At 39.4% G+C, this 27,258-nt stretch overlaps 5 protein-coding genes across 8 annotated transcripts; all 5 read left to right on the top strand.

Moving 5' to 3' along the window:
* Positions 1-6,008: 6,008 nt before the first annotated feature.
* On the top strand, positions 6,009-9,371 carry LOC117631360 (RNA-directed DNA methylation 4). 4 transcript variants are annotated; one of them, XM_034364468.1, is made up of 10 exons: positions 6,009-6,356; positions 6,495-6,575; positions 6,972-7,063; positions 7,225-7,299; positions 7,411-7,455; positions 8,053-8,204; positions 8,289-8,407; positions 8,630-8,717; positions 8,792-8,862; positions 8,944-9,371. In XM_034364468.1, the coding sequence occupies exons 1-10, from the start codon at positions 6,248-6,250 to the stop codon at positions 9,186-9,188; spliced, it is 1,077 nt and encodes a 358-aa protein (XP_034220359.1). In that variant the 5' UTR covers positions 6,009-6,247; the 3' UTR covers positions 9,189-9,371. The 4 variants fall into 4 exon arrangements, with proteins under 4 accessions (XP_034220359.1, XP_034220361.1, XP_034220360.1 ...); XM_034364470.1 differs by having other exon boundaries at positions 6,150-6,356; positions 7,414-7,455; XM_034364469.1 differs by having other exon boundaries at positions 6,150-6,356; positions 6,975-7,063.
* A 1,308-nt stretch (positions 9,372-10,679) lies between these two features.
* On the top strand, positions 10,680-11,852 carry LOC117632807. The gene is made up of 4 exons (XM_034366389.1): positions 10,680-10,693; positions 10,790-11,339; positions 11,441-11,541; positions 11,712-11,852. Exons 2-4 carry the CDS (start codon positions 10,833-10,835, stop codon positions 11,743-11,745), a joined length of 642 nt encoding a protein of 213 aa, XP_034222280.1. The 5' UTR covers positions 10,680-10,693; positions 10,790-10,832; the 3' UTR covers positions 11,746-11,852.
* A 1,033-nt stretch (positions 11,853-12,885) lies between these two features.
* Positions 12,886-15,447, top strand: LOC117629716 (pentatricopeptide repeat-containing protein ELI1, chloroplastic-like). Its single transcript, XM_034362292.1, has one exon. The coding sequence runs from the start codon at positions 12,886-12,888 to the stop codon at positions 14,521-14,523; it is 1,638 nt and encodes a 545-aa protein (XP_034218183.1). The 3' UTR covers positions 14,524-15,447.
* Positions 15,448-16,279: 832 nt separating this feature from the next.
* LOC117631798 (protein LURP-one-related 7) lies at positions 16,280-18,664 on the top strand. The gene is made up of 3 exons (XM_034365101.1): positions 16,280-16,764; positions 16,879-17,091; positions 17,768-18,664. The coding sequence occupies exons 1-3, from the start codon at positions 16,531-16,533 to the stop codon at positions 17,888-17,890; spliced, it is 570 nt and encodes a 189-aa protein (XP_034220992.1). The 5' UTR covers positions 16,280-16,530; the 3' UTR covers positions 17,891-18,664.
* A 3,033-nt stretch (positions 18,665-21,697) lies between these two features.
* LOC117629717 lies at positions 21,698-23,920 on the top strand. The gene is made up of 2 exons (XM_034362293.1): positions 21,698-22,534; positions 22,640-23,920. The coding sequence occupies exons 1-2, from the start codon at positions 21,698-21,700 to the stop codon at positions 23,918-23,920; spliced, it is 2,118 nt and encodes a 705-aa protein (XP_034218184.1).
* Positions 23,921-27,258: the final 3,338 nt, after the last annotated feature.

The following is a 27,258-nucleotide window of genomic DNA, read 5'->3' on the forward strand; positions in this document are numbered from 1 at the left end:
TGCCTTTTTCCTGTTAATAAAAAATAAAAACAAGACATGCTTATTGAAATCAAAGTGTCCTCTAATCAAGTCAACTCTAGTGTTATACAGCAATTGGTTAATAACCATTTGACCCTATGATCAAGTCAACTTGAAGATTAGCTAAGTAACTATTCTATAGGTAATTTCCCGTATTCGGAATAGGGTGGAGTTAGGGGATTAGTGACGAGTATTTGTTAAAAAGTAATAATAAAAATACTTAGCTGATTAGTGACGAGTATATTCGATTAAATAGTTCGCTTGTATAATTTGTTAGAAAATAAAAATCCAACATTTGGCTAGACCTGTAAAAAAAAATTGTCAACTTATCACTGTCTGAGAAAACTCTAATAATGTGTTTGAATGAGGAAATTTAAAAGTACAAAGGATTTTATAAATGACGGAATTTAAAATGACATAAATTAATGTTCTAGAATTTGTAAAGTTTCTTGTTTGAGTGACGGATTTAAAACACGGAATCTAACCTTTATTTGTAAAGTTATTTTTTTTTAAAAACTCAAACTCTCTTGGGATTTTAGAAATGACTACTTTTAGATAGAATTTAAAGTTGAGATTTATGATTTCCAAATTCCATGTTTTATCCCAGTGGAATTTCTAAATTTCTATGTTTTTTTTATCCAAAGACAGGAATTGGTTCATGTCAATTTAGAAATTCTGACTTTAGTAAAAATTCCAAGTTTATTTCCCTCATCCAAACACATCGTAAGGAAAAAAAATCTTATCCGTTGCTCCCTATGAGATTTGGCGGCCTCCTTCCCTACCTCCTCCACTCTCATACCCACCGTATTTTGGCCCACATACACAAGGACTTGGCTCCCTTCAACATAGTTTGGAGCTCTAAAGAGGGGAAGATGTCTAGTTGCGTTGGGTTTGGATTTAGCCAATGCATGACTATAGGTTTAGCCGGTATGGCGTTATGATTTTCTTCGGGTTGCCCGAAAGATGTGGAGCGATGGTCCTGTTTCTTAGTTTTGTTTTAATATTTAGGATTTTTATTTATTTTTGGTTTTTTGCTTTTGATATGGATTTGTCGTTTATGCAGTTGTGCGGCGGATTTGTATTGTATGTCTGAATACGTGTGCTTCTGGTTGCCAGTTGCTGGATCAGGGATTTAGTCATTGTTTGGGTTGTGCGTGATTCTCTTCAAATCAATTCAACATGTTGTTGTGTTTGGTCAATGAAGAAGATTTACCCATATTCGACACATAGTTACTTTGTATTTTTCTTTATTCATCAATAACATATTATCACTTATTTTTCCCAAATAAATAAATAAATTTCGAACATTCCCAAAAAAAAAAAAAAAAAAATCTCGAACATTAATTGTCGTCATTTGCAACCAATAAAGAGGAGGGGGGAGGGGGGTGGTGGTGGGGCGGTTTTGGGTTGGTTGGGGGGGTGTGTGTGTGTGTGTGGGTGTGTTTTGTGGTTTTGTGGGAACATAAAAAGGTTGATTTCCTTTTCATCATGCATTATTTAGTGGTTGTAATCATACAATGTGGTTGTCCATCGACCACCACATTTACAATTAATGGTTTTTATGCGAATGTGATAGCTAGAATTTAGAAACATAAAAGCAATGAATTTAGAGATATTTAGTCATATACCTATTCTTAATGCTAAAACTATAAATAAACTCTACACCATTTAATTTTTATAAACAAACTCAAAAAATGACATGTGAACCTATTGAATTTAATTTTGATTATTTATCAAAGTATTGGTCTCAAGTCTCTTATTAGATTATTCTCGGTGTCAAATGATTTTGGGTTACATCTTACAATGATAATAGTCTCACGAGCATTTAATTATAAGTGCTTCATTTATTAAAACAAAACACTTATAATTAAATGCTCGTGAGACTATTATCATTGTAAGATGTAACCCAAAATCATTTGACACAGAGAATAATCTAATAAGAGACTTGAGACCAAGACTTTAGACTTAATAAGAAGGGTATTTATGTAGACGAGAGTTAGGCCACGGGTACGTTGTGGCCTATGCTATTATTGGTTTAGAATCATCGGTGGCTCTTTTTGAGGTTTTCTAGTAGTGTAGCCATGTAAGTGAGTGTGACCCCTTACACTTAAGTTTGGATCACCCTCAATATTAATTAGAGTTAATTTAAATTAATATATACTGTCGTTTGTATCACAAAAATAATGCATTTATTAGCCTTTGGCATCATATGGCTCTGGAATGAGCCGTGTGCAAACTAGTGGCTGCAGCTACTTAGATTGTCCAGCTCCAAGGGCTCTGTTACAGCTTCTACAAACGCATGGGTTGAATTTAAACAATGATGGTAAAGAGAATATCATCATCTTGCCATCAAATTCCATATCCTACATTTCAACCATCTTCTTAAAGGCAAGTGATGGAGAAAGCCCATGTTAAGGTATATTCTACATTTAATCATATGTGACATCATCCATGATATACCATGTGGGCCAGCCAGCTCAAAATTTCAACCCATATCTAAAGAATGGGAATAGCCCATGTTCATCCAAACGGAAGCTTTAAAGAATGGCAGTGACAAATACTTGAGTTAGAAATCTTGAGAAGTATTCTTTTACGAGGAGTTTGTGATTTAGAAGTAATTCTCTATTCTCATTCCTCCCTTGGGTTTTTGGCATTTTCATAAGATTTTTTTAGGATGGTTAATTCTCAGCGTCCTTTAAGGACTTAAAATTTGATCATCAATTATTGGATACACGCTACTCATATGATGAGGTGATTGTGAGGAGGGAGTAAGTACACGTACGCCCTCCTCTGTTACTGAAGATTTTCTACTTTAAGGATATGCTATAATGTACCTATTAATAGCATATCTAGTGGCGATTATATGAGTTATGTTTAGGTATCTAGCCACAAATGATAAAAATAGGAGTGAGGTTTATATTATTAGACAGCTCAATAGAAGCCCTCAAAACACCCTCTTAATATAGCCGTCTTATTATAAAAACTCACATGAATGAATCTCTTAAAATTGACGGAATTTCGACTTAAGACATTTGAAGTTCGGGTTATGTGGGGGCCAATTTAGGCCAAGCCCAAGCCCGAACTGGTGGTGGAGCATACAAGAAATGTGGCACGGGACCGTGTGTAGGTTCTAGCCACTCCAATGGGAGAGCGCCATATGGCAAGGCAAAAGTATTGTTTTGAGAGAGAGCATTCTTACGTTCATATTTCATTTAGCAGCGGTTTTCATTAATTTTTTTTTAGGAGTGGTTTTCTTGGTCAAAAGAATTCATGAGTTACTTTCCTTTCCAAATAAGCCTAAGCCTCCCACTTTTTTTTTTTTGTTCCCACAATTGTATATATATTCAACGATATGGTCATCGAGTGACCGACATATTTTGGGACGGTGTGACCAACACATTCTAAAATGAGTAATAAATTGTGACTTTAGCCCCCGAGCCTCCTCATTACTAGAACAACAAAAATTGTGAGAGGCTAGATTCCATGAATATCATTTTGGGAGGCCAAAATGACCTTGAAGTTCTAATATGTAACCTTACTGCTAGACATGCATTAAAAATATATTGCTTGTCTTCATTGTAAGGAGATACTTCTCTTTTTTGCAAATCACAGTTTGATATATATGTAAAAATAATTTATAAATAATATATAAATAATTTTTTTGGCATACACGTCACATAGGGCCGGTCCTGAAATTTTGAAAGTCACAATACGGACTTGCCTACTAAAATCAAGGCATTGAATTCCAACTCAACCAAATACACACTTGTGCTATTCTCATGCATGCTCAAGTATATATATAATATACACGTAAAAAAAATTCGGACCCTCAAAAATCGGGGGACCTGTGCGATGGCACTACTTACACACCCTCAGGGCCGCCCCTTGTCACACTGCCATTGATAGGAATGTGAAACCCCTACTTACATGGTAAGGAGGGAAGTATTTTCCCTCTAAAAATAATTGGCCAGTCGCTATTCTTGCGAGACCTCCTATTAGAGTTGGAAGCATTTTTATTCGCCACTTTAACTCAAGGTACACTATCACCATCCCTTCTCAACACTTTACAGGTGTCTATGAGCATAACTATAGTTCCGCAAATATAAAGCAAAAAGTTAATTATGGTTAGACCCATAAACATATGTCAAGTGTTAAAAAAAGTAGTAAAAATACATATTAGGTTAAAGTGATGAGCAAAAATATTTTATATTAGGATTTGAAATGTTTACCCGTCTAATTGACGGGTGTGACTTATGACACAATTAGTGGGCAACGCCATGGTTGGTGGATCCTACTTAGCTTCCCGTAACTGATCATTACCATGGACCTCCCTTAGTTAAATATTGACTTGGCCACTATGGCCTTTCTTTGAAAAATGGTAACATGAGATGAGATGATGTCATTGCTGGCTAGTGTTTAACCTTCAAAATTAAAAGTGGAAATACAGTTACATATCTGGTTAGGTAGTTAATTTTTTTTTATTAGAATTCATGTGGAAGAATATAAGTCTTACAATGAAAATTTAACTAAATAAATGTCTAGGAAGGTTTTAACGAGGCCACTGTATCATGTCGCTTTTTGTACGTCTGTGATTTTATGAATGAATTCTCATTCTCAAAAAAATACAGTATATAATGAATAGTTACACTATTAATATCATCGGGGTCTTTTGTAATAAAACCCCATATCTACTGAATTTTGTAAGTAATTAAATTAGATACAATAGAAATATTGTTAATAGTGGGTCGCTCCCGTCTTTCTAACATTTGACAATTCATACTTTGGGATTCAAACATAGCAAGGCTAGCTAGTGTTCCACTTGCTAGAAGTATCTCTCACTTGGGAGGTGCAATCATGGTGAACACCTATAAAGCCATTTATTAAGTCAGAGATGTAGGCTTTTACTTGTGCGTTAAAAAAGAAAAGTAAAGTAATATTAGCTTGTTCTTTTGCTTTCCCATTGGTGGTATTGGCATATTGCGTAGACCAATTCAAGAAAAAATTTCCAATCTGATATAGTTAAGCTTGACATGAGGGGCTCTACCCCTTGCTTATTATGCTCCTTGATTAATTAATTAATTAGGTCCACAGATGCAATGCAGAAGAGTTGACATAAAGTTACACCCAAGAAAAAAGTTGGGAGTCACTCTTCAATGCAGAAGACATGCATGTCTGATTTCTTAGTTTGGTGATGACCAGGTCGGCAAACGATCATGATAACTTGCTAGGAAATTCATCTCTCTTTCAGTAAACCAAACGCACCGCAAGGGCAAAAGATCAATATCAATACATGGAATGGGATTTTGCCAAACCAAGTATGCATAAGAATGAGATTTTGCTAAGTCGGGTGGCTCACACACGCAGGAGCCAGAGACTCTCAGAGACTCAGTTATTAATGTAATATATGGTTGGAAGTCTTCCACTAGCACGCGGACGACTGACCTAAACAAGGATGTATGCTGTTACATATAGGATGGTAAGACCTCATTTACATCCCAGGGCAGTGGTGGTTCCACTACATAAACTACTTGTCGTGAATTCATTAAACACTGGAGCTCATAGCATGTAGAAAATTTACCAACAAAACCCTCAATCAAATATCTATCAATGCATCAGAACATGTTGGATTAGACAATACAAGGTTCATTTAACATTGGCCCATTGGGAAAAACCTCATAGGCTCTCTAGTGCAGATAGGAGACTACAAATATTAATTCAAGTAGAAATTATAGAATGCATGCTTTTTCTTTTTCTTTAACTTGATGTGGCAAATCACCGTTTGATTTAGTGGAATTCAGTCTCCACTTATTCACCATGAGTTCAAATTTTTTAGACGAAAATTGTTGAGTCCAGTAAAATAACACATGTGGGTTAAGTCAGTTGGCCAAAACAGTGTGACCGTCCTTCTACACTTGATTTCGATCCATTTTCCCCTACATGACTTTTTTAGGATATCGATTTGTCAAAAAAATTTAAAATATAGTATGGACATGAGAAAGCTTGAACTAGCCCAACCCATATTGTCTTTGCTTAGCCCAAGGCCATTTTAGTGGGCCTATCCCTACATCAACCCGACCCATTAACAGCCCGGCCCGTGCCTTCCATTTTCAGTTCAATCCTTAACTGCAGAATCCATCACCCGGCGAAAGCCACTACAGAATCCACAGTACGCTGCTCGTCGTCAATTGCTTGGCTCCACTCAAAACCCTAATTCAAATTGCCGCTCAATATGGCCGTGGTCGGCGAAAGCTCTTCAGCTTTGGCTAAGTCTCCGGAAGACAAGCCGGTGATCGTTAGGGTTAAACGCAAAGCATTACAGTCTCCACTTGACGCTTTCTGTGAGTAGCGCTTTGTGTCCAGTTTTCTTCTTTCCATTTTGGTTGCCGAGAAACTGTAGGGAAATAGAAAATAAATTTGCTTGAATTTCTAAAAAACTGAAATTGCTGAATAATTTTTGGAACTTTTTTTTAATGTAGGGCTGGAAATCAATGAGAGGCCGCAGAAGCGTCCGTTACTGGATTTCGAGAACCTTTCAATGTCTGATTCAGCTGCAAAGGGTAAAAAATGTTGCTCTTATTTCTCTAGCATTGTCTTTTATGCATATGTTTGTGTACAAACACAGCATTTTTTGTTTTTTTCTCTTTAATATTAATAATAATTTTAGTTGTGGTGAACAAAGAATTATGAGTAGTTGGATAATTTGATATTATAAGTAGACTATATTGCTAATGGATTATGATTCGGTCTGCAGAATCTGATTAGCTGGTGATGTCAAAGGTTCCATTTATTAGCAATCTACATTGTTGCTTTTTTTTCTTCTTCTTGTTTTCCCACTTATGGTTGTTTCCATTCAACTAGTGAAGGAATTTGTAGTTTTGGAGATTACGTAAGTAGATGGAAAGTTTTAGAACCCCAGGAATATTCAGTGCTGATTTCTTATATTTTTAATGCAGCAGAGGAATTGAAGACCAAGAAGGTTTTCGTGCAGCATGTAGAGACAGTAAGCAGCTTTCACACCACTGTTGATGTTGTGAAATCCTTTGTGGTGAGTATGGCAGTCCCCTGTTGATTTTGTTCTATAACTATTCTTGTTTTGTATACTGTTTCACACAAGCATGTGTTCAGGAGTACCATGTAAGATGCTGTCTTTGATTCTCATGTCGCTACTACTAAGAAGTTAGGGAAATGTCTCATTGTTTCTTTTAGGACCTAAATTCCGATGATGTGTGCGATCATAAAACAAGGAATGAAGAACGCAGACATACTTTTAAAAAGGAGAATGTAAGCTCCACGTCTCCTTCTCCTCCTGGTCTTATGCACTTTATTACAACTTTGCTTCTATTTACGAGCCTAAGATGACATGAACTTATACTTTCATTACCATTGTAACAGCAGAAACAAGATCAGATTTTGTCTAAAGCTAGACAGAAACAGGAGGTACGTGGCATAGTATATGTTTTCTGTATAAATTAATCCACCAAGTAAAGTATTTGTTATCTCTTGTTCATGTGCTTCCAATAGTATGATTTGTTCTTTCATCTCTTAGAGGATAATGTTGCATTAAACTTTTTCATGCTCTGTGTTCTTTTTGTTTTGCTTATTGTCCATATGTTCTTAGTTCAATATTTTGCTTGTGATAATAATCATTGTCAGGCAGTGAGTTGCTAATAATGTGTTTCAAATTGGGATCATGAAACTCTAAATTCTATGCTAGTTCCCATGAATTTTTTTATTAATTCGTGTTCTAACAATCATGGAGTATTCTAAGCTTTGTCTATTTCTAAACCATTATTTAGGATAAATTCAAATCTTCCTACCCTTTAAGTTACATGCATCTAGTTAGATATATTTCTATATGTCAGATTGCCCAACTTTCTGATTCATTTTTCAGAGTTAAGATTTGTATTCTGAGGCAGTTGTACCACTACTAACCTTACACATTGAGAATAAGAAAGAAGAAATAATATGTATTCGGTGAAAGTTATTCTGTAATTTCTTCTTGGGTGCTGTCTTATTTCAAGTTCTTTCGGTTAGGTTGTCGCGAAAAATGCACGTTTTGAACAAATATGGAGGAGGAGAAAGGGAAACAAAGAAACATCACATGAGAAATTACATGAAATGTGTCATTTCTATGATGTTGTTCGTGTTGATGTCGAGGAAAGATCTAATGAGTTGCAACAGGAGGAGTAAGTTCTCTACTCATGAGCTCTTGTCCTTTTGTATTTCCAAGAGACTAGTTGAAAATAATACTCCCTATGTTTTTAATGCAGTGAGATATCTTTGGAGGACCAGAGGATGTTAAATAGTTACTTGCCTCTACTGAGAGAGTTCATTCCAAGTGCTGCTTCGGAGATTGAATCAGATTTATCTGCTAACAGCTCCAAACAAGGTTGTTTTTTACACGTAAATGAATTATTTGTGGCCTTGGGTGCTATCATCCACTTAATATTTGATATTAGTTGGAGCAAAGGTAGAAGAATAGGATTCTTAATAGCACATTGTCCTGGGTCTGCACTTGCGGTTGCTTCTTGTGGAGATGTATATATCAATTTCAGCTTTTTCACTATATTCTTAACTACTGTTTGATGGGTTCCTCTTATGTGTTGTGTAGCATCCGAAGATGGGTATGTATATGACTTGTATGCTGTGAAGGAGGAAATGGATATAGATACTGAAAATTCTTCAAAGTCATTTCCCTTGTAGGTATCTTTGTACTACATTGTTAAGTTTCAACCTTATTTCTTGCTGAAACTAACTAATAACTTTGATTCAGGGTACAAGTTGATGACGAGGATTTATATGACGGGCCTGATGAATCAGAATATGATACTGATGATTCTAATGGTGATCATAAATAATCTTTCATATATGCTATTTTTAAAAGTTCTCTATATTCAAGTTCTGACCAATTTTGGTGGTTTTCAGCTGAAAACAACCCGCTCAATGATTATCCGGAAGAGATATCTGAAGAGGAATCAGAGAGTGACACCTCCGATAATGAATCAGAAGAAAATGAGAGTTCCAGTGAAAAATCTTCAGAACCGAAGGGTTTAGAAGACAATGACTTTTTAGAAGATGATATGTATGATGGGAATGATGATGGTGATGACTTTGATTATGATGTTGATCAGAGTGATGATGGTGAAGATCGGAGATGGTCTTATAGGTGAACTTTGGCTTTTCTGTATCTGCTTTCATCTTTGTAGTTTTTGCTCCTGAACAAGTAATTGTTGTAAAAGTCAACGATGAATTAGTGGTTGCTTAGATATGTGAATATGAACTTCTTGTACATACTTATGCTTTTAACATCCTGGATGGATCCAATAGCAGGGCAGTAGAAATAATTTTTTTTATGTCATTATATTGCAAAATTTTCAATTGTTTTGTCCATTGAGGAAGTGACGGATTTATGTGCTTGTTTTAGGGGCCGGTCGAGAATATAACATGAGAAAATTTTACTTCCTAATCTTATTTCATTACTTCACCCCTCCTTCAAGGATAAAAACTTACCTATTTAAAAACTGGTAAGTTCTTATCCTCCATGACTTTTTTGGGCTAATCCTAATGCCTTACCCATTTAATATTTTACTTCTTGGCGAACAAGGCGTCTTAATGAAAACAATTCCAAAAATAAAAAGAATAAAAACAAAAAGAAGCAAATCCCTTCTATTTATTTTAGCAACACTTTCTTTGTGTGATGAGGAGAGCAAAACTAGGAATCCTTGTTCGACAAGCATAGGGAAAGTCGTCTTGTGTATTCAATTTCCATCCTATATATATCACTCAACACTTTTTACCTCTTGTTTCAATTATCCCTAAGATCTCTTTCCTCTCCACTTCAATTCTTCTCTGATCAAAAGGTATGGAATTTCTCACTGGTAAGTTTCCTCTCTTGCCCTTTTGCCTCTTAAACTCTTCTTGGTAGTTCTTTCTTGATGTTTTTTTGGGGGGTTTTTGGACAAAATATTTTTGGTGCTTGTGAATTTTCGTTCTAGCCTCTTGTATTTTGTGTGATTGAATTGGTCTCTTTCTGTGACGTTGTTGTTTGTTTGACTTGGGCTCCTTGCCTTGCAGTCTTAAGGTCTTCCTCTTTTCTGTACGTTCTAACAAATTCTTTGGTTTATCCAGAAAATTATTAGTGCTTTCGAGAACTTGCGCTTCTCATTCTTTTATAAATCAATTTTTCTTCCAATATATTTTGATGTTGAACTTGTCGGCTTAAAACCCTAGTTCGAAGCCAATTGGATGTAGCCTAGTGGAAAAAGGCATTGACTTGCATACTAGTGGTCGCAGGTTGAACCCCAACGGCGCCGTGGTGTGCGTGTGAGAATCCCCCCTCCCCTTGTAGTTTAGACTATCCCTTACTTCAAAAAAAAAGAACCCTAGTTTGAATTATTTGAAACTTTTATACCAAAAAAATATAATACTAAAACTTAGATGTTATTTGAGATTGAAATATGTTTTTCTGTGTCCTTTTAGGTTTTATTATTTATAATTGGTCTCTTCTTGTTCAATAAATATTGAACTATTATTTTGTGACATTACTGTGATCAGGTTTTTACAAAGAAAACATGGCACCAAGCGAATTTGCTCCTTGCACCTTAAGTCAGATGTTGGGGAAGACAGATCCATGGCAGAATAATCGTGTTCAAGATGTGTATCAAAAAATAATTCGGTAATATTTTTAGTCTACACTTGTTTTTTCAAACTACAATACAATTTTTTTTATTATAAAGAGTTCTTTATTCATATTTTAATTTTATTTTTGAAGGTCTATTGTTAAGTCCATTGTCCGATTGGAGTTGAAAGGTATAATGCGTGGCCCTTTGGATGTTGACAATATACAACTCGATGAAAACTATGAAGCCAATATCCCAATTGCTGCAAATCCTGAAACTGTTTTGAGAAGTTATAGGCAAGAATTTGTACTTTTAATGGAAGCAATACTGGGGAAAAATCATAGAAGAACAGTAGAGCTATCGCATTTTTTTAACATGATCCGTTGCGAAAGGGAGTGGTACCGATTCGAACAAATAATTTACCATCCCCTTCTCCGGTCTCCGATGGAGAGGTTTCACTATTACATTGATGGTCTAAAGCATCTCCAGTATGTTCAATGTGCTGAAAACAAAAACATCAAAGACTTGTTCACCATCCGATGGAATGAGAAAGTTGATATCAAAGGAGCTGTGGGTGGCTTGCAGGGTTTTCATGGTGTCTTGAATGAAAGAGAATATGAGGACAATGTGTGGGGTGCACTTGAATTCTCAAGCAATGCCTGTCTCGACGTTAATGATCATTTGTTCAATCAAGAATATCTGGTATATATTTATACAAATTATCTCTTTAATTTTTCTTATTTTTTTATTAATTATAGAAGTTTATTATTCTTACTACTAATATTATATTGGAATTATTGCAGACACAAAATGAAATGGAAGAAAAGCTTAGCTCGTTCTTCCCAAAACTGTTGTTGCAATTATATACTTTCTTGATTGAGCTCTATACTCATGTGGACTTGAGGTAATATATATGATTTCTATTGTTTTTCTCATATATACAATTTGCTTATCTTTTTTTTTTTCAATTCCATTATATGGAAAATTTTTATATATCAAAAATCGAATTTCCATGATTTTTTTTTTTTTTTTTTTTTTACGTACATTTTTCTTAGTTGAGTTCTACTTTAACAGGGAACACATCAAGGAAGGAGAAGAAGAAACCTAGTTATAGCAGGCATGGAACTGATCAAGAAAGAAGACAAGATGATTTTATGGTTTCTTTCTTTCTTTCTTTTTGGTCCTTTTTGAAAAGGATTTTCCTAGTTGGTCCTAAACGAATGAAAGGCTTGAGTAATTAATTATTCTCATTCATACGTTTGGTAAATAAGTTTTATAAATTATTACCAAAATATGTAGCTTTTTGCATATTATCAGTTTTCATAGCAATTCTGCCATCTTATATGTGAAAGTAAATCTACGAAGAAATTTCTGACCAAAAAAAGAAGCAGAGAATCTACAAAGAATTATAAAGGACATTTTCAAGATGTTCATGAATTTATTCAGGCTAAGCTCAATGCATGAATATAGTGGAATTGAGTCTCCAGGAAGCAGAATGATGCTTCATGGACGATAATTGATTTTTTTTAAGAACAAGAATTTGCATTATTTATAATCTAGAATTTTTTTATAGCCAAAGCTAAGAAGGGAGGGGAAAACTCACACACACGGATACCATGGGGGCTGGAACCTAGGGCCACTTGGGAGCACACCAAAGATCTGGGCCAATCCAACTAACACCCCCATTGGTCGTTACACTAGTGCCCCTAAAAGTATGGTCAAATCTCACATCGGCCCCAAGAAGTTAAAATGGCCCACCTTACCCTCACCGTAAGGCCCTTTAAATAATCTGTTAAAAACGCTACCAGATGGCAAATGCAATTCTTTTCATTTTTCTTCAATGAGAGTACTTTGACATTTTCACAAACTATGTAGAAGGTTGTTAGAACCCCTTGTATTGTACATTTGGAATTAGCATGTAATCTGAATAAATAGAGCATATATAATTTGACTAGCTTCTTGATCTTAAATGAGGACAATTTTGGATTTATTTGAATATTTAATCATAAGAGGAGAAAAATAAATAAGTTTTCATTTCAGTAAATAATGATTTGATAATAAAATAAAAAAAGTCAAGTAAATAATAAAAAGGGTAAAATGGATATTATGGATTTTGATAGGTGGGTTACATAAGTAAAATTATCATGTTTAGAGCCAGAATGAAGAATCCATTCAAAATATCAAATGAAGGTTGCCATGGCTTGACTCTAATCTATTCCACTCAATTCCCAAAATAACCTTGAGTAAAATGATGTATAGAACTTTATCAAATGCCAAGACAATCACTAATCTTATACACCAGGGGCAAAGTCGTCAAGCAATAGTTTTGTTTCATCAAGTCCTGAAAAATAGGTTCAAAATCACAGAGTTTCTTCTCTCAGCAATTGTGCGAGCTTGTGGAAGAGTTGCTGCCATTAAAGAAGGCAAGCAATTTCATTGCATGGCGATCAAACATGGGTTCAATAGAGACATGATTCTAATGACGTCCCTTCTTGACATGTACTCTAAATGCAACAATATCACAGAAGCTCGGCTTGTATTTGATGAAATGCCTCAAAGAGATGTCATTGCCACCAACAGCATGATTTCTGGGTTGTGTTGGTCTCACTTAACACTGGAAGCAATTGAATTGTTTAGTAACATGTCAAGAAGAGACGCCGGGTCTTGGAATTCGTTGATTTCGGGTCTCGGTCATAACTCTGAAGGAAGAACAGGATTGGTTTTCTTTGAGAAAATGAGATTGGAGGGAGCTGAAGTTGATGTTATGACCATGGTTAGTGTTCTTTCAATCTGCTCCGATCTTGCAGCATTGAGTAATGGTAAACAATGTCATGGTTTGGTGATTAATTATGGATTTGAGTTGGGGTATTTACCAGTTGGAAATGCTATTATTGACATGTATGCTAAATGTGGGTGCATGGAAGATGCCTGCTTATGTTTCAAAAACATGCCTTTAAAAAATGTAATTTCATGGACTGCTTTGATCACGGGTTATGGAAAACAAGGCCGGGGCTTAGAAGCTTTGGAGGCATTTGACACAATGGAAGTGGAAGGTGTTGCACCAAACAAAATCACATTCTTGGGTGCCTTGTATGCCTGTAGTCATGCTGGATTAGTACAAGAAGGATGGAGGGTTTTCAACACCATGGTACATAAGTACTCAATCAAACCCATGATGGAGCATTATACATGCATGGTGGATCTCCTAGTACGATCGAAGTGTTTCAGTGAGGCCTATAAGTTCATAGAGAGGATGCCTGTAAAGCCGGACACAAGGCTTCTCACAGCATTTTTAAGCTCATGCTGCTCCCACAAGAATTTGGAGCTAGCAAGGAGTGTTGGGAAGAAATTACTTGAATCAGCACCTGAAGAAGCAGGGGCCTATATGTTACTATCCAACTTCTATGGGCTTGTTGGGGACTTACAAGGTGTGGCAAAAGTGAGAAGATTGATGCTAGATAGAGGAATAAGAAAAGAGAAGGCATGTACCTGGATTGAGATTAACAAAACAGTTCACAGCTTTCAATCCGGAGACAGATCCCATCCCCTAAGCAAAGAGATCTACAACTATTTACAACATCTATTTAAAAAGTTGAAAGCTAATGGGTATGTGCCAGACACAAGCATGGTCATGCAGAATGTGGATGAACAAACAAAGGAGGAGATAGTTCTTGGTCACAGTGAGAAACTGGCAATTGGTCTTGGCCTAATCAGCACACCTCCCGGTACCCGTATTGTTATAGTTAAGAATCTGAGAGTGTGTGTAGACTGTCATGTGGTAACTGGTCTAATTTCAAAGATTGAAGGGAGGGAGATTGTTGCAAGGGACTCAAACCGATTTCATCATTTCAAAGATGGACTATGCTCTTGTGAAAATCATTGGTGAGAGAGGTCAAATTAGAGGTTGACTCTCACATGCGTGTCTCCCCCTTTCTATGATCATTGTGAACCATTTGAAGATTATTGGTGAGAGAGGTCAAATTTGAAAATAGAATGCATCCATAATGGTTTGTTTTGTTGTCAAAGTTTCGAACTTTACAAGTTACAAACCAAGCAATGGCAAGACAAGGTCCCCTTAGGTTGGGAAACTTCAAAAACCCAAATATTGGTACCAGGCTCGGGTTTATTTATGCAACAAGAGGCACGTGTAGGAACACAAAAGGTCTAACCTTTGTTGGCTCTAAGAATCCCAATCTTTTGTCGTGTGAAATTGGTCTCTGCTCTCTCTCTCTCAAAAATTTTCTTTCTTCTTCGCTTCTTCTTCTTCTCTTCTCTATCTAAGATGAAACTTCAATTTTGCATTTCCTCTCTCTCACTGATTCCCAGCCCTAATTCCCAATTCTCCATGTTCTTCTTTTCCTGGGTCCTAAGACCCATCTTCCTCATCCACACCATTAGCCATCACCAGCACCACCAACAACAGTAACTACAATAAAACAAAAACAACTCAGCAGCATCCTCCAAGTCTGCTCGGGTCAGTCAAGAACAACAAAGATGATAATGACGACGAAGGAAGCACAGTCAGCGTAATGGGAGTTGTCCAGAGAAATGACAATGTGATGATGATCGTTCCTGCCCCTTAGCCGATCACGACAGGATGTCAGTGGGCCAAATGTATCTTTCCAGCTAGCCTTGAGGGTATTGTTTTGAGATGTGATGATGCATCAAAGAATGATGTCATACCAGTTTAGCAGTAAATTGAATAGCAAACTTATTTTAGGTATTGCTTGTATATTCTTTTCCTCTATTATTATTAATGATGTTAGTGATGGTGATAGGATTGAAGAAGTTGTGTTTATAGCAGATTAAGATGAGGGTGGTGGTATTTATTCCTTTTAACATGGTGTATAGTTTTCTTGGGTTTCCTTTCTCTTTCTAATTTTCTTCTAGGATTTGAAAGCTTTTGTAATTGGGTGGCTTGCTGAAGTAGGTGATTTACATAGTGTAGCACAACGGAAAAATTCCTAAAAATGATACACTTTTGAATTTTCAAACAATATAGCCGCCCGACTATGCTTTTTAAATATACGAATATTTAAAAAGGATATAGTATACGAATATATATATATATGAATATTTAAAAATATATATATATATTTAAAGCATATTGCCTCGCGGCTATAGTATTGAAATATATTTGAGTGTTTAAAAATATCTATTTAAAGCGTATAGCCGCGCGGCTAAACTCTTTAAATATATACGAATGTTTAAAAATATATATTTAAAGAGTTTAATCGGGCGGCTATACTATTTCAATATATTCGAATTTTTAAAAATATCTATTTAAAGAGTATACTATTTAAATATATTCGAATGTTGGCTATACTCTTTACTATATACGAATGTTTAAAAATATATATTTAAAGAGTATAGCTGGGTGGCTATACTATTTCAATATATTCGAATTTTTTAAAATATCTATTTAAAGAGTATAGCCGGGCGGCTATACTATTTAAATATATTCGACTGTTTAAAAATATCTATTTAAAGAGTATAGCCGGGCGGCTATACTGTACGAATGTTTAAAAATATCTATAAATAGTATAGCCGCACGGCTGTACGGTATGTATGAATGTTTAGTAGTATAGCCGGGCGGCTATACCTTTTAAACATCTAAGCTCTCATCTTCCAATTGGGACCAAGTTGAGCTGGAAAATTCAGTTCCAAGTTACCAGCGTTTCTTTTGTCTTTGAAAAAGTTCAAATAAAGCCGGCTGAAGAACCAGGTTCTGATTTTTTCTACCTCTCAGAACAAAACCCATTTGTTTCCACGCCAAATTCTAAAACCCAATTGTCTCAACACCAAATTATCTCTCTTTTGCTCTCAAAGTTTTGGTTTATCATGCTCTGGCATTCAAATGAATTCCTTGCTTCTGTAAATTGGTCACAACAACATGACTGACTTCATGGAAACATCAGTTCCTGTTCCCTGCACGAATTCACAAATCCCGGTCGATCTTTTTGTGTCCAAGAAACATCCTGGCTTGCCAAGTGGTGAATTGGGTTTCGTTGATTCTTCTGGTAACCCCGTTTACAAGGTCACTCGTCAATCTCTGACGTCTTCATCTAATAAGCGTGTGTTGCTTGACGCCGCCGGAAATCCTCGGTTTGCTTTGTGCCGTAACGATGTGAGTCTCCCCTCTGGCCTCTGTTTGTTTCCCGATAATGTTTTCCTTAAAACTTTTCTTGTTCTTTTGCTTTTTCCTTTTGGGTACTAATTTTTTCTTTTTGGGGAGTTGTAGAAGGGATGTTGGCAAGGATATAAGGGTGGTGATGCTGGGGAGAAGGACTTGGTGTTCAGAGTGAAGAGGACGAAAAGTAAACTTACCAGAACTGAGTTGGAGATTTTTCTTGTTGGTGAGAATTCAGCAGATTCAACCTGTGATTTCAAAGTGAAAGGCTTCCCTTACCAAAGATCTTGCACAATCTACATAGGCAATGACATAGTTGCTCAGGTATGATTGCTTTATGAGAGAGGGATACACATTTGAAATGGCTGCTAGTTCATTCAAGTGAGAGTTGTATGAGTTGCTCTTGCATATGATTATTGGGTGAAGGGAATTTGTACTTCAAACTTGGTACACCTTTTTAGGATTCTAACCAACAATGGGTCTTTGAAGACTGTTGCATGAAAGTTCATCAGCACAACTATTGTCTTTGTAGATGGCTTTTGAAACCCAGTTAATATACCATTGCTCTGGTCTATTATTTGGGGAAATTGAAATTATGGGATCAATGTAGTATCCTTGGATCAGCATCTTTCTTGAACCTAAATGGAGCCCTTTGCTTAGTTATTGTAATCAGGTTGAAGTTAACAAATTACTCACCATGGTGATATGAATGAACAAGTTCTCAGATCCCGTGTATAAAGATTTAAGCAAGCTCTTTGGTACTCGGTTATCATAGAAGTGTTGTGGTAACATGTTCATGAAATGTCTTGTTTAAGCATGCACATTCAAAGTTACTAGATATTACGGCTTTTGAACTTGCAAAGTGGTGAATCTAGCAGCCCAATAACACAGATATTTAGATATTTCTTTAATGAATCGTTTTGTTCTTAGAAATTTGTGTAAGGTGTTGTTTCTTGGTTATGTGATATAGTCTTATTTCTTTTGTTATGTCTTGTTGCAGACTAGTCTGATGTACAAATTGAACCAGCTTTTTCCAAAGAGGGGAAAGTTTCGATTGACTATATTTCCCGGATCTGTCGACCATGCTTTGGTTGCGGCCTTGATTGTAATATTTCTGGATTGATTGAGGATTATAGAAGAACTGGTATTCAAACAACTTTCAAAATTCTCAACACCAAACGATGCCACAACGTAACTGGGGCACAGAATCAACAAGACATGAAGTAGTTAAAGCCCTGGTTATGATCTCTGCAATCATTTTTATCTCATTCTTAGATTATTTCATTTTATTGAGAACTATTATGCAGTGTGTGGTTTACATGAGCATCACTTACTAAGATCTATGGTTAATTAGTTTAGGGCCCGTTTGATAACCATTTCAATTTTAGTTTTTAGTTTCATTTTTCATTTTTTGTGCTAGAGCAAAGAGGAAAATGAGAGTGAGAATGGAAGTGAGGATGAGATTGAGAGAGAGGATGAGAGGTAGGAGTAACAAAAGTGAAAACAAAATCTTGAAAGTGAAAACAATTTGAAGTAGATTTCTGTTTTTTGTTTTTGTTTTCAATTTTGTTACTCCTCCTTCTCATCCTCTCCTCTCATCTTCCCTCTCAATCCCATTTCCACTCCCATTCTCACTTCCATTCACCCTTTTTTTCTTCTATACTCTAGCACAACACGGCCCTTGGGTTTTTGCTTTTCAAGTAAAGAAATTGCGATCTTTGTTGCAGGCTGCAAACCTTTATGATTTTTTGAAGTTTGCAACATGGGGCTTGGATCTTACAGGGGTCCAATGTGTTGGTGTATTTAAATTCCCGTGTGGTTCTCTCTTTTTGTAGTACTGGGATGTGTTCCTCAACCAAACCAGGACAAAAAGATATGAGCAAATGATCTTTCCCTCTCTCTTTTTGGATTGTTACTACAGAGATGAGAGCATGAGAGAATGGGAATATTTCCTTTTTTTGAAAAAAAATTCTATTTAATCTCAAGTTCAACTGTCTAGAACAAACCAACCTAATGATCCAAAAATTCTGCAATGAAAAAAAAAAAACAGAGAAAGAAAAGTCCCAATATTATAATTGCACAAAAATATCACCACAGAAGGATTTCTATGAATATGTTTCCTTATATGTATTATTACTAGTCAACTTTATTTATTTATTTAAATTTATGGGAGATGTTATCATTATGCAGTGTTAATAACAATTCTCTTTTTCTTTACTATTAGTACATCAAGATTCAACTAATTTTATAAGAGTTGTAACATAGACATGATTATAGATTTGGTGAATTTCCTTCAAATCTAAACTACTCTAAAGTACGAAAGGGAGGATCTAACTCTGGTGAAAGGGAGGGTCACATTGCCTTATTTAAGTGGTCTAATCCATGTATGCTAACAAGATTAGTTGCTCATGTTCTTCAACTTGTTAAGAAAAAAATCATAATTAACTTTGACATCAAGGAAGGAGTTTTGAAATAATAATGAAAAAACATCAGATAATTATGACATTAGATAAATGTAATGATGATGAAACAGAGATTATGAAAGATGGGAGCCGATTCAATTAATTTATTGGCAAACACTATGAATCCTAAGCATTTAACTTAAAGATGATCTCAAATCCTACCTCATGAAAATGTTTTTTCCCCAACTTTTCTCACTCAAAATTTGAGTTTGCAACTTTATTAAATTGCTTAAGAATGATTTAACTCTAACTTTTTGTTGTGGTTTTTTTTTTTTTTGTTTGAGTTAATTTTTACTCGTAGCTTTGTGATTTATTTTTTTGAACATTTTTAAATATATAAAAATAAAATAAAAATTCTACAAACACAATATTATTTCACTTAAAATGCATACAAGTACAACAACAACATTAAATAAAAATGATGCAACAAAAAAAATTGAAGCAGCATCACTAACTATTCAGACACTATCTCTCTCTCCCATATTAACTCTCGTACAGTAAGCCGTTGGATCTCAAAGTTAAAAGTTCACAAACACTAATTGCTTACCACAGCCGTTGGATCTCAAAATTTCTTTCAAAAAACTGACTTTCCAATTTTCTTTCAAATAAAGAAACAAACAAAAACACGAGAAACCCTTATTACTACTCACTACTTATAAATACCAGTGAGAACATTTGCTTTTTGTCCGCACCAAAACTTAAGCAATAACACAGAGAGAAACTTAGAAACCCTGTCCTCTTTTGTTAGTTAATTAGCAGTAAGCAAATGGCACATGAGAATGTGCCGTTAGGTTCCATTTTCACCCCACTGATCAAGAGCTTCTAGGTTTCTTTCTCTACAAGTTTTTGGTAGAGAGAAAGCCGTCAATGCCACCATACCACAAAGTCTTCCATGCTTAAGTTAGAGTTGCCCGAGATTTGGAAAGAGTACGGAGGGCCTCAACTTGTTGATCAAGACTTGTATTTCATCTTTCAGCTCAAGAGGTTAACCCCAAAGCACATGGATCATAGGGTTGGCCAAGGCGGTACTTGGAGTGAAATAGAATCCTCCAAATTGGTTGAATGGAAACCCTAACACTAACCTCATTCGCTGAAAGGGAAATTTTTGCTACAAGAATCAAGGCTCCGAGGACCACAAAGGGTGGCTACAAGATGAATATAGTCTTTTTGATGGTCCAAAGAATGACTACACTAATTGTAGTTACGATTTTGATTTTGTCATTTGACTGATGAGGAAGAACGATAGGGCCGAAATCAAGGATACAAACTTAAAGCGTCCTTTACAAGATCAAGTACAAAAGACGAGGAGCACAACCAAAAATATGAAAAAAGATCATCAAATGGGATCAACAGAATCATCAGCACATGTACAACAAGGCTTTTATGGCAGTCTAACTGGTATTGATCTTGTGGGCTCATATGATGTTGATCCGAGTTATCCAACATTCTTTGAGGATAATACTATCTTCATCGTTGAACAACTACTTGGTGAAACCCAAGAAGAGAAAGCTTGCAACCCAAGTAACTTGCAGAATGTGGGCAACCAATCATTAATCGATTGTCTAACTGGTGCTGATCTTGTGTTCTATGACGATGTTGATCCGACTACCTTTGACATTGGTGAAAACCCAAGTAACTTTGAGAATGTGGGCAACCAATCATTTTCCAACTGTCTAACTGGTGTTGATCTTGTGTTCTATGACGATGTTGATCCGACTACCTTCGACGTTGGTGAAACCCAAGTAGTGGAAGTTTGTAACCCAACTAACATTGAGGATACGGGCTGTTTATACCAGAAATAAACGGCCTATGACCACCGAACACGTGGACAGGATCGATATTTATCACAGACACCCTTCGGCATGTTGCCTACCGAAGCTGTCCATTTTGACCCTTTTACTACCAGACACGTGTCATGCTCACAATCCGCGTCCACAGTCCCACATCGGAAATATGAGCAGTGTGCACACCTCCCAAGGCCTATATAAGAAGACTCCTATCCCCAAAAGGAAAAGAGAGAAACCAACGGTACGCTACTGCTTGATCTGTCAACTAATATTACTAAAACCGTACTTACTAAGGCATCGGAGAGCCTTTGGCCGGTACCACACCGTACCCCAAGGTCTTACCGAACGTATCCTTTTTGCAGGTACTTACCCTTCTGAGGGCAGATACCTACCGAAGGCATAATATCACTAAGTTGGCGAACCACGTTTCGAACCACTTTTTCGTATCAACAGTTTGGCGCCGTCTGTGGGAAACGAGAAAAAACCATCAACCCACTATCCCCAAAACACATGGGGACCACCTCAGTACCTACGTTCCTATCGGAAGAAGGGGTACCGTTCGGAAGGCAAATCGGAGCTAGCCCAGCGCTAACCCCATGCACTCCCTTCGGAAACACCCCCTCAACCCAAACAACCGCCGAAGCCGAGCTGGTAGTCTAAATCGCGTCCCTGCGGAAGGACATGGCGAGGCTTCAGGATCACAACCACCTTCTTTCGTCCAAAGTGGACGAAACCCAGCAGCTGCTCCACCAGCAGCACACGCAGAACATCCAGACAACTCACTCTTCCCAGAGCTTGCAGACCCCCCGTAGGAAGAAGAAGCACGAAAAGGTGGCGAGGGCAACGCCCGCACCTTCCAAACAGTTGGTAGTTCCGACACCCAGGGATCAACCACACGTCCCAGAGAAGGTCTACTCCGATTGCCGACATCGGCTTAACGATCGGGAGGTAGAGAGACGGAGGTCTCCGATCAGGATTAACGCTCGACTAAGGGACTCACGGATGAACGTCCTAGGAAGCAAGTCACCTATTCGGAGGGTCAGGGGTTTAGACTCTGCAGAGGAGTCAGAATCCGAATACATCCCTTCCAAAACTCAAGTTTCCACCTACCGTTCGGCAACGCCTTCTCGGTACTCGGAGGTTAATTCATTAAGCCCACGAAGGCGCTCGGAAGATTATGGTTCCGAGGAAATCTCAAGCCGAGACCCTGTTGTCCGACTCCTTTTTCAGAAAGTCCAGAAAATGGAAAACGACAAAGCTCACTCCCAAGAACCAGAATGGGGGAAGCTTCGGCCCGGACCATTCACCAGGCGCATCCGGCGTTCTCGGCAGGATAGGGAGGTGCAGCAACTGCGTATACCGTTTTATACGGGAACAGAAGACCCCTTAACGCACCTTCACTCATTTCAGTCCGCCATTGGATGCAAGGGCCTGAGCGATGAAGGGCAGTGCCTGCTATTCCCGTCTTCCCTTATCGAGGCAGCCCTGAACTGGTTCTACCGGTTGGAGCCAGAAACGGTAGATTCCTTCGACGAACTGAAGCAAATTTTCCTCAATCACTTCATGATCCAAACGGACCGTCTTTACTCTGCCGATGATCTGTACACGATTCGGCAACGGGAGGACGAACCGTTGAGAGAATACGTGGCGCGCTTCAGTCACGAATACTCAAGGTGTCCGGAAACAGACAATAGGGCAGCCTACGGCGCCTTCAAGAGTAGCCTTCGGTCCTCTCATTTTCGATACCTAGTACACAGCAGCAACTGGCGCAAGTACGACGAACTGATGAAGCAGGCAGCCGTCCACGCCAAAGCCGAATACTTCAACTCGAAACCCAGTGTTTCGGCACGCCGAGAAGATTCAGAACCAAGTGCTTATCCGGCAAAGGCGCCATCCTACGAGAGGGTCGACTCATATTCGGCAGGTCATAAGAGGAAAGACAACCGTGCCGATCGAAGAGACCTCCCGAAGAAGGGAAAAAGGAGGTATGGTCACAATGACAACCGAGCGCCCCTGCAGAATCGTGACCACGACAACGAAGTCTTTACCCTATTGAACACCACCTATGAGGCCGTTCTCATGAACGAACAAGAAATAATACCAAAATCGAATCTGCGAAGACCCAATCGGCAAGACAACCGGAAAACCGGTAAATTTTGCCGATACCATCAACATAACAGCCATAATAAGGAAAACTGTATAAGCCTAAGAAAGATTGTCGAACGGTTGATCAGAGAGGGGAAGCTAGATCAGTATATCGCCCGGCGGCCACCGGCCCTGGTGCCGAACCCAACTCGACAGATAAACATGATAAGCACTATCAGCGGTGGCCCCACCATCGCGGGAATGAGCAACCGTTCAATGAAGCAGTACGTGCGCGCCTCACAATTTCCTCAGGTATTCGGCATAGAGGTGAATCGGCACCGTGAGATACCGAAAGTTCATTGGGAACCAATCACATTTTGTGAAGAGGAGGAAGAGGGAGTCCTCTACCCCCACGACGACCCGATGATCATCCGAGTAGAAATTGCCGACTACGATGTAGGGCGAGTACTGATCGATACCGGGAGTTCCGTAAGCGTGATTTTTGCCGAAGCTTTCCGAGAAATGGGAATAAACGACAACCAGGTCAACCGGCAGTTGACACCTTTGTTAAGTTTCTATGGGGACCTAGTCCAACCGATCGGCAGTGTAAAACTGCCAATTACCTTCGGAACCGCACCAAGAAAAACAACGGCATACGATCAGTTCCTAATCGTTGATTGCCCGACAGCATACAACGTCATAGTTGGGCGAACGGCACTCACCAGGGTTAAGGCGCATCTTTCCCCCCACATGCTATTGATGAAGTTCCCGACCCCCAACGGCACGGGAGCTGTCCGAGAAAATCAGCTAAGCGCGTGAACTTGCTACGCCACGGCCCTCAAGTCAGCCTCTTTCAAACTCTCCGACGAGACCATGTCTGTACAGGGGGTACCGAACGGTACGGGACCAGTTGACGACCTAAGAGATGAGTCCCCGACACCTCACACACAACCCGCTGAGGAACTGGAGACGGTAACCTTGAGCGAGGAACTGCCCGGTCGTCAGGTTAGAATCGGCACCAGACTCGCACCTGCCCTCCGAATGCAATTCATAAATTTCGTGCGTCACCATTCGGAAGTGTTCGCGTGGTCCTACGAAGATATGCCCGGTATCGCCCCAGAGGTCATTAGCCATAAACTCAGCATTTCCTCCGCTTATAAGCCCGTAAGGTAGAAGCGCCGTTCATACGATGCCGAACGATACGAAGCCATGCGTACAGAGGTTGACAAACTTCAAACCATCGGCTTCATCAGGGAGGCTACGTACCCGGTATGGCTGGCAAATTTCGTAATAGTGCGAAAGGCTACAGGTGGGTGGCGAATGTGCCAAGACTATACCGATCTCAACAAGGCCTGCCCGAAGGACAGCTTTCCGTTGCCACGGATAGACCAGCTTGTGGACGCTACTGCCGGCCAAGAACTGCTCAGCTTCATGGACGCCTATTCCGGCTACAATCAGATATTCATGCACCCTCCCGATAGCGAACACACCGCATTCATAACGGACAAAGGGTTGTACTGTTATAATGTCATGCCGTTCGGTCTGAAGAACGCGGGGGCAACATATCAAAGGCTTGTCAACAAAATCTTCGCCGGATACATCGGCAACATCATGGAGGTTTACGTTGACGACATGTTGGTAAAAAGCAGAACTGCCGAAGAACACCTGCACAATTTATCAATCATGTTCGGCATACTGAAAGACTACCGGATGAGACTGAACCCGATGAAATGCGCCTTCGGTGTATCTTCCGGAAAATTCCTGGGATTCATGATTAGTCAAAGGGGGATCGAAGAGAATCCCGAAAAAATAAAGGCAATCATTAACATGGAGAGGCCGAAGACGACGAAGGACATTCAAAGCCTTACCGGACGCGCGGCCGCCTTGACCCGCTTCATATCAAAGGCCACCGACAATTGTGTACCGTTCTTTAAAGCCTTGAAAGGGGGCAAACAGAATATCATATGGACTGCCGAATGTGATAAAGCATTTCAAGACTTAACGAACTACATGAGCAAAGCCCCTCTGTTGTCAAAACCACTGCCTGGGGAAACTCTCTCCCTATACCTTTCGGTATCCAGCACTGCTGTGAGTTCGGTATTGATACGAATACTGGAGAAGGTTGAGTTACCGATTTTCTATGTCAGTAAGGCACTCCAGAACGCAGAACTTCGATCTCCCCCATTAGAACAGCTTGCCCTAGCCCTTGTGGTCTCAGCCCGAAGACTCCGGCCATACTTTCAAGCGCACGAAATCAAGGTCTTGACTAACCAACCGCTCCGGCAAGTGCTCCAAAAACCAAAAATTTCTGGCCGATTGATCAAGTGGGCGATCGAACTCGAAGAATTCGACATACAGTTCGTTTCGAGGCCCGCCGAAAAGGGCCAGGCTATTGCCGATTTCATCTCCAAACTTACCCCAACAACAGCACAGCCGACGCCTGAGACGGTGATCGCGACCGGATTGCCGGAGGAGCTAGACGCCGAAAGCTTTGACACCTCGACTCCCGTATGGATTCTGCACGTCGATGGTTCGGCAAACCAACAAGGATGCGGAGCAGGCTTGGTACTGACAACACCGGACGGACTCAAGATCGAGTACGCCCTCCGATTCGACTTCCGAACCTCCAACAATAAAGCGGAATATGAGGCTCTCCTGGCCGGCCTTCGGTTAGCCAAGAGCATGAATGCAAAACAAATCAGAATTCACAGCGACTCCCAGCTCATTGTAAACCAGGTAACGGTAGACTTCGCAGCCAAAGACGCCTTCATGTACGCCTACCTTTCGACTACCCATCAGCTGCTCCAAAGCTTCTGAGCCTACGAGATCAAGCAGATCCCCAGAAGCGAAAACAGCCATGCCGATGCGTTAGCGCGTCTGGCTTCGGCAATCAACGACAAAGTCGGAAGAAAGGTGCCGGTGGAGATTCTTGCCCAACCGAGCACGATAGCCTCCGAAACGTGTACCGTACGGTATGAGGATACAGGGATGTCTCCTATCTACTTGTACCTGACCAACGGCACCCTTCCAGAAGACAAGTCCCAGACCCGAAAGCTTAGATACCGATCAGCAAGGTACACCGTCATCAACAATGTCCTTTACAAACGTGGCTACACCACTCCATATCTCAAGTGCCTTACGGCAGAACAAGGGGACTACGTCATTCGGGAGATCCATAACGGTGTGTGTGGCGACCATTCTGGGTCCCGGTCCCTCGCCTACAAAGCCTTTCGGCAGGGAAACTTTTGGCCGACCATGCATCAGGACGCTAATTCACTTGTGAAAAGATGTGATAAATGCCAGCGCTTCGGTAACGTTCCGCATATCCCTGCCGAACCTCTGACACCGATTGTAAGCCCTTGGCCTTTCGCACAATGGGGACTAGACCTGATCGGTCCAATGCCGCAAGGCAAGGGGCAGGTAAAATATGCAGTGGTTGCCGTCGACTACTTCACCAAATGGGTGGAAGCCGAACCTCTGGCAACCATAACGGCAGCAAAGATGGAGGATTTCGTCTGGACTCACATTTGTTGCCGATTCGGTATCCCATATGCAATCATTACCGATAACGGCAGACATTCGATTCGGAACTCTTCAGGCAATTTTGCACCCGCCTAAAAATCAACTTGTTTTTCGCATCACCAGCCCATCCCCAGTCGAACGGCCAGGTCGAAGCAATAAACAAAATCGTGAAGAAACTACTGAAACGGCGGCTGGACAAAGCCAAGGTAGCCTGGCTGGAGAAGCTTCCCGAAGCACTATGGGCCATTCGGACATCCTACCGAACGTCCACTGGAGAGACCCCTTTTTTCCTGACTTTCGTTTCGGAGGCCGTGGTACCTGTAGAAATTGAAAAACTTCGCACCGAAGCCAAACGAAGAAGCAATTTCTCTAAGTCTCGACTTACTTGAAGAACACCGAGCACATGCCAACCTTCGGAACGAAGCCTACAAACAGCGTGTCTCTCGGTATTACGACTCTAGGGTCAGGCACCGCTCATTCCGAATCGGAGACTGGGTTATGCGCAAGGTATCCCTAGCAACCAAGGATGCCACGGAAGGAACCCTCGGACCTTCGTGGGAAGGACCTTATGAGATCATCGGTGTCCTTCGATCGGGAACCTACCGACTGAGAGACTCCAACGGCAAGACCCTCAG

This window comes from Prunus dulcis, chromosome 6 (assembly GCF_902201215.1).
Source record: "Prunus dulcis chromosome 6, ALMONDv2, whole genome shotgun sequence".
Classification (NCBI taxonomy): domain Eukaryota; kingdom Viridiplantae; phylum Streptophyta; class Magnoliopsida; order Rosales; family Rosaceae; genus Prunus; species Prunus dulcis.

Bases quoted from the DNA above. Each gene is read 5' to 3' on its own strand.
- LOC117631360 (XM_034364468.1), top strand. From the start codon at position 6,248: ATGGCCGTGGTCGGCGAAAGCTCTTCAGCTTTGGCTAAGTCTCCGGAA. The intron at 6,576-6,971 runs GTAAAAAATGTT...TTTTTAATGCAG, and splicing joins GTCTGATTCAGCTGCAAAGG to CAGAGGAATTGAAGACCAAG. The intron at 7,300-7,410 runs GTAAGCTCCACG...CCATTGTAACAG, and splicing joins ATACTTTTAAAAAGGAGAAT to CAGAAACAAGATCAGATTTT.
- LOC117632807 (XM_034366389.1), top strand. From the start codon at position 10,833: ATGCGTGGCCCTTTGGATGTTGACAATATACAACTCGATGAAAACTAT. The intron at 11,340-11,440 runs GTATATATTTAT...GAATTATTGCAG, and splicing joins TGTTCAATCAAGAATATCTG to ACACAAAATGAAATGGAAGA. The intron at 11,542-11,711 runs GTAATATATATG...CTACTTTAACAG, and splicing joins TATACTCATGTGGACTTGAG to GGAACACATCAAGGAAGGAG.
- LOC117629716 (XM_034362292.1), top strand. From the start codon at position 12,886: ATGATGTATAGAACTTTATCAAATGCCAAGACAATCACTAATCTTATA.
- LOC117631798 (XM_034365101.1), top strand. From the start codon at position 16,531: ATGACTGACTTCATGGAAACATCAGTTCCTGTTCCCTGCACGAATTCA. The intron at 16,765-16,878 runs GTGAGTCTCCCC...GGGGAGTTGTAG, and splicing joins TTGCTTTGTGCCGTAACGAT to AAGGGATGTTGGCAAGGATA. The intron at 17,092-17,767 runs GTATGATTGCTT...GTCTTGTTGCAG, and splicing joins GCAATGACATAGTTGCTCAG to ACTAGTCTGATGTACAAATT.
- LOC117629717 (XM_034362293.1), top strand. From the start codon at position 21,698: ATGGCGAGGCTTCAGGATCACAACCACCTTCTTTCGTCCAAAGTGGAC. The intron at 22,535-22,639 runs GTAGATTCCTTC...CGGCAACGGGAG, and splicing joins ACCGGTTGGAGCCAGAAACG to GACGAACCGTTGAGAGAATA.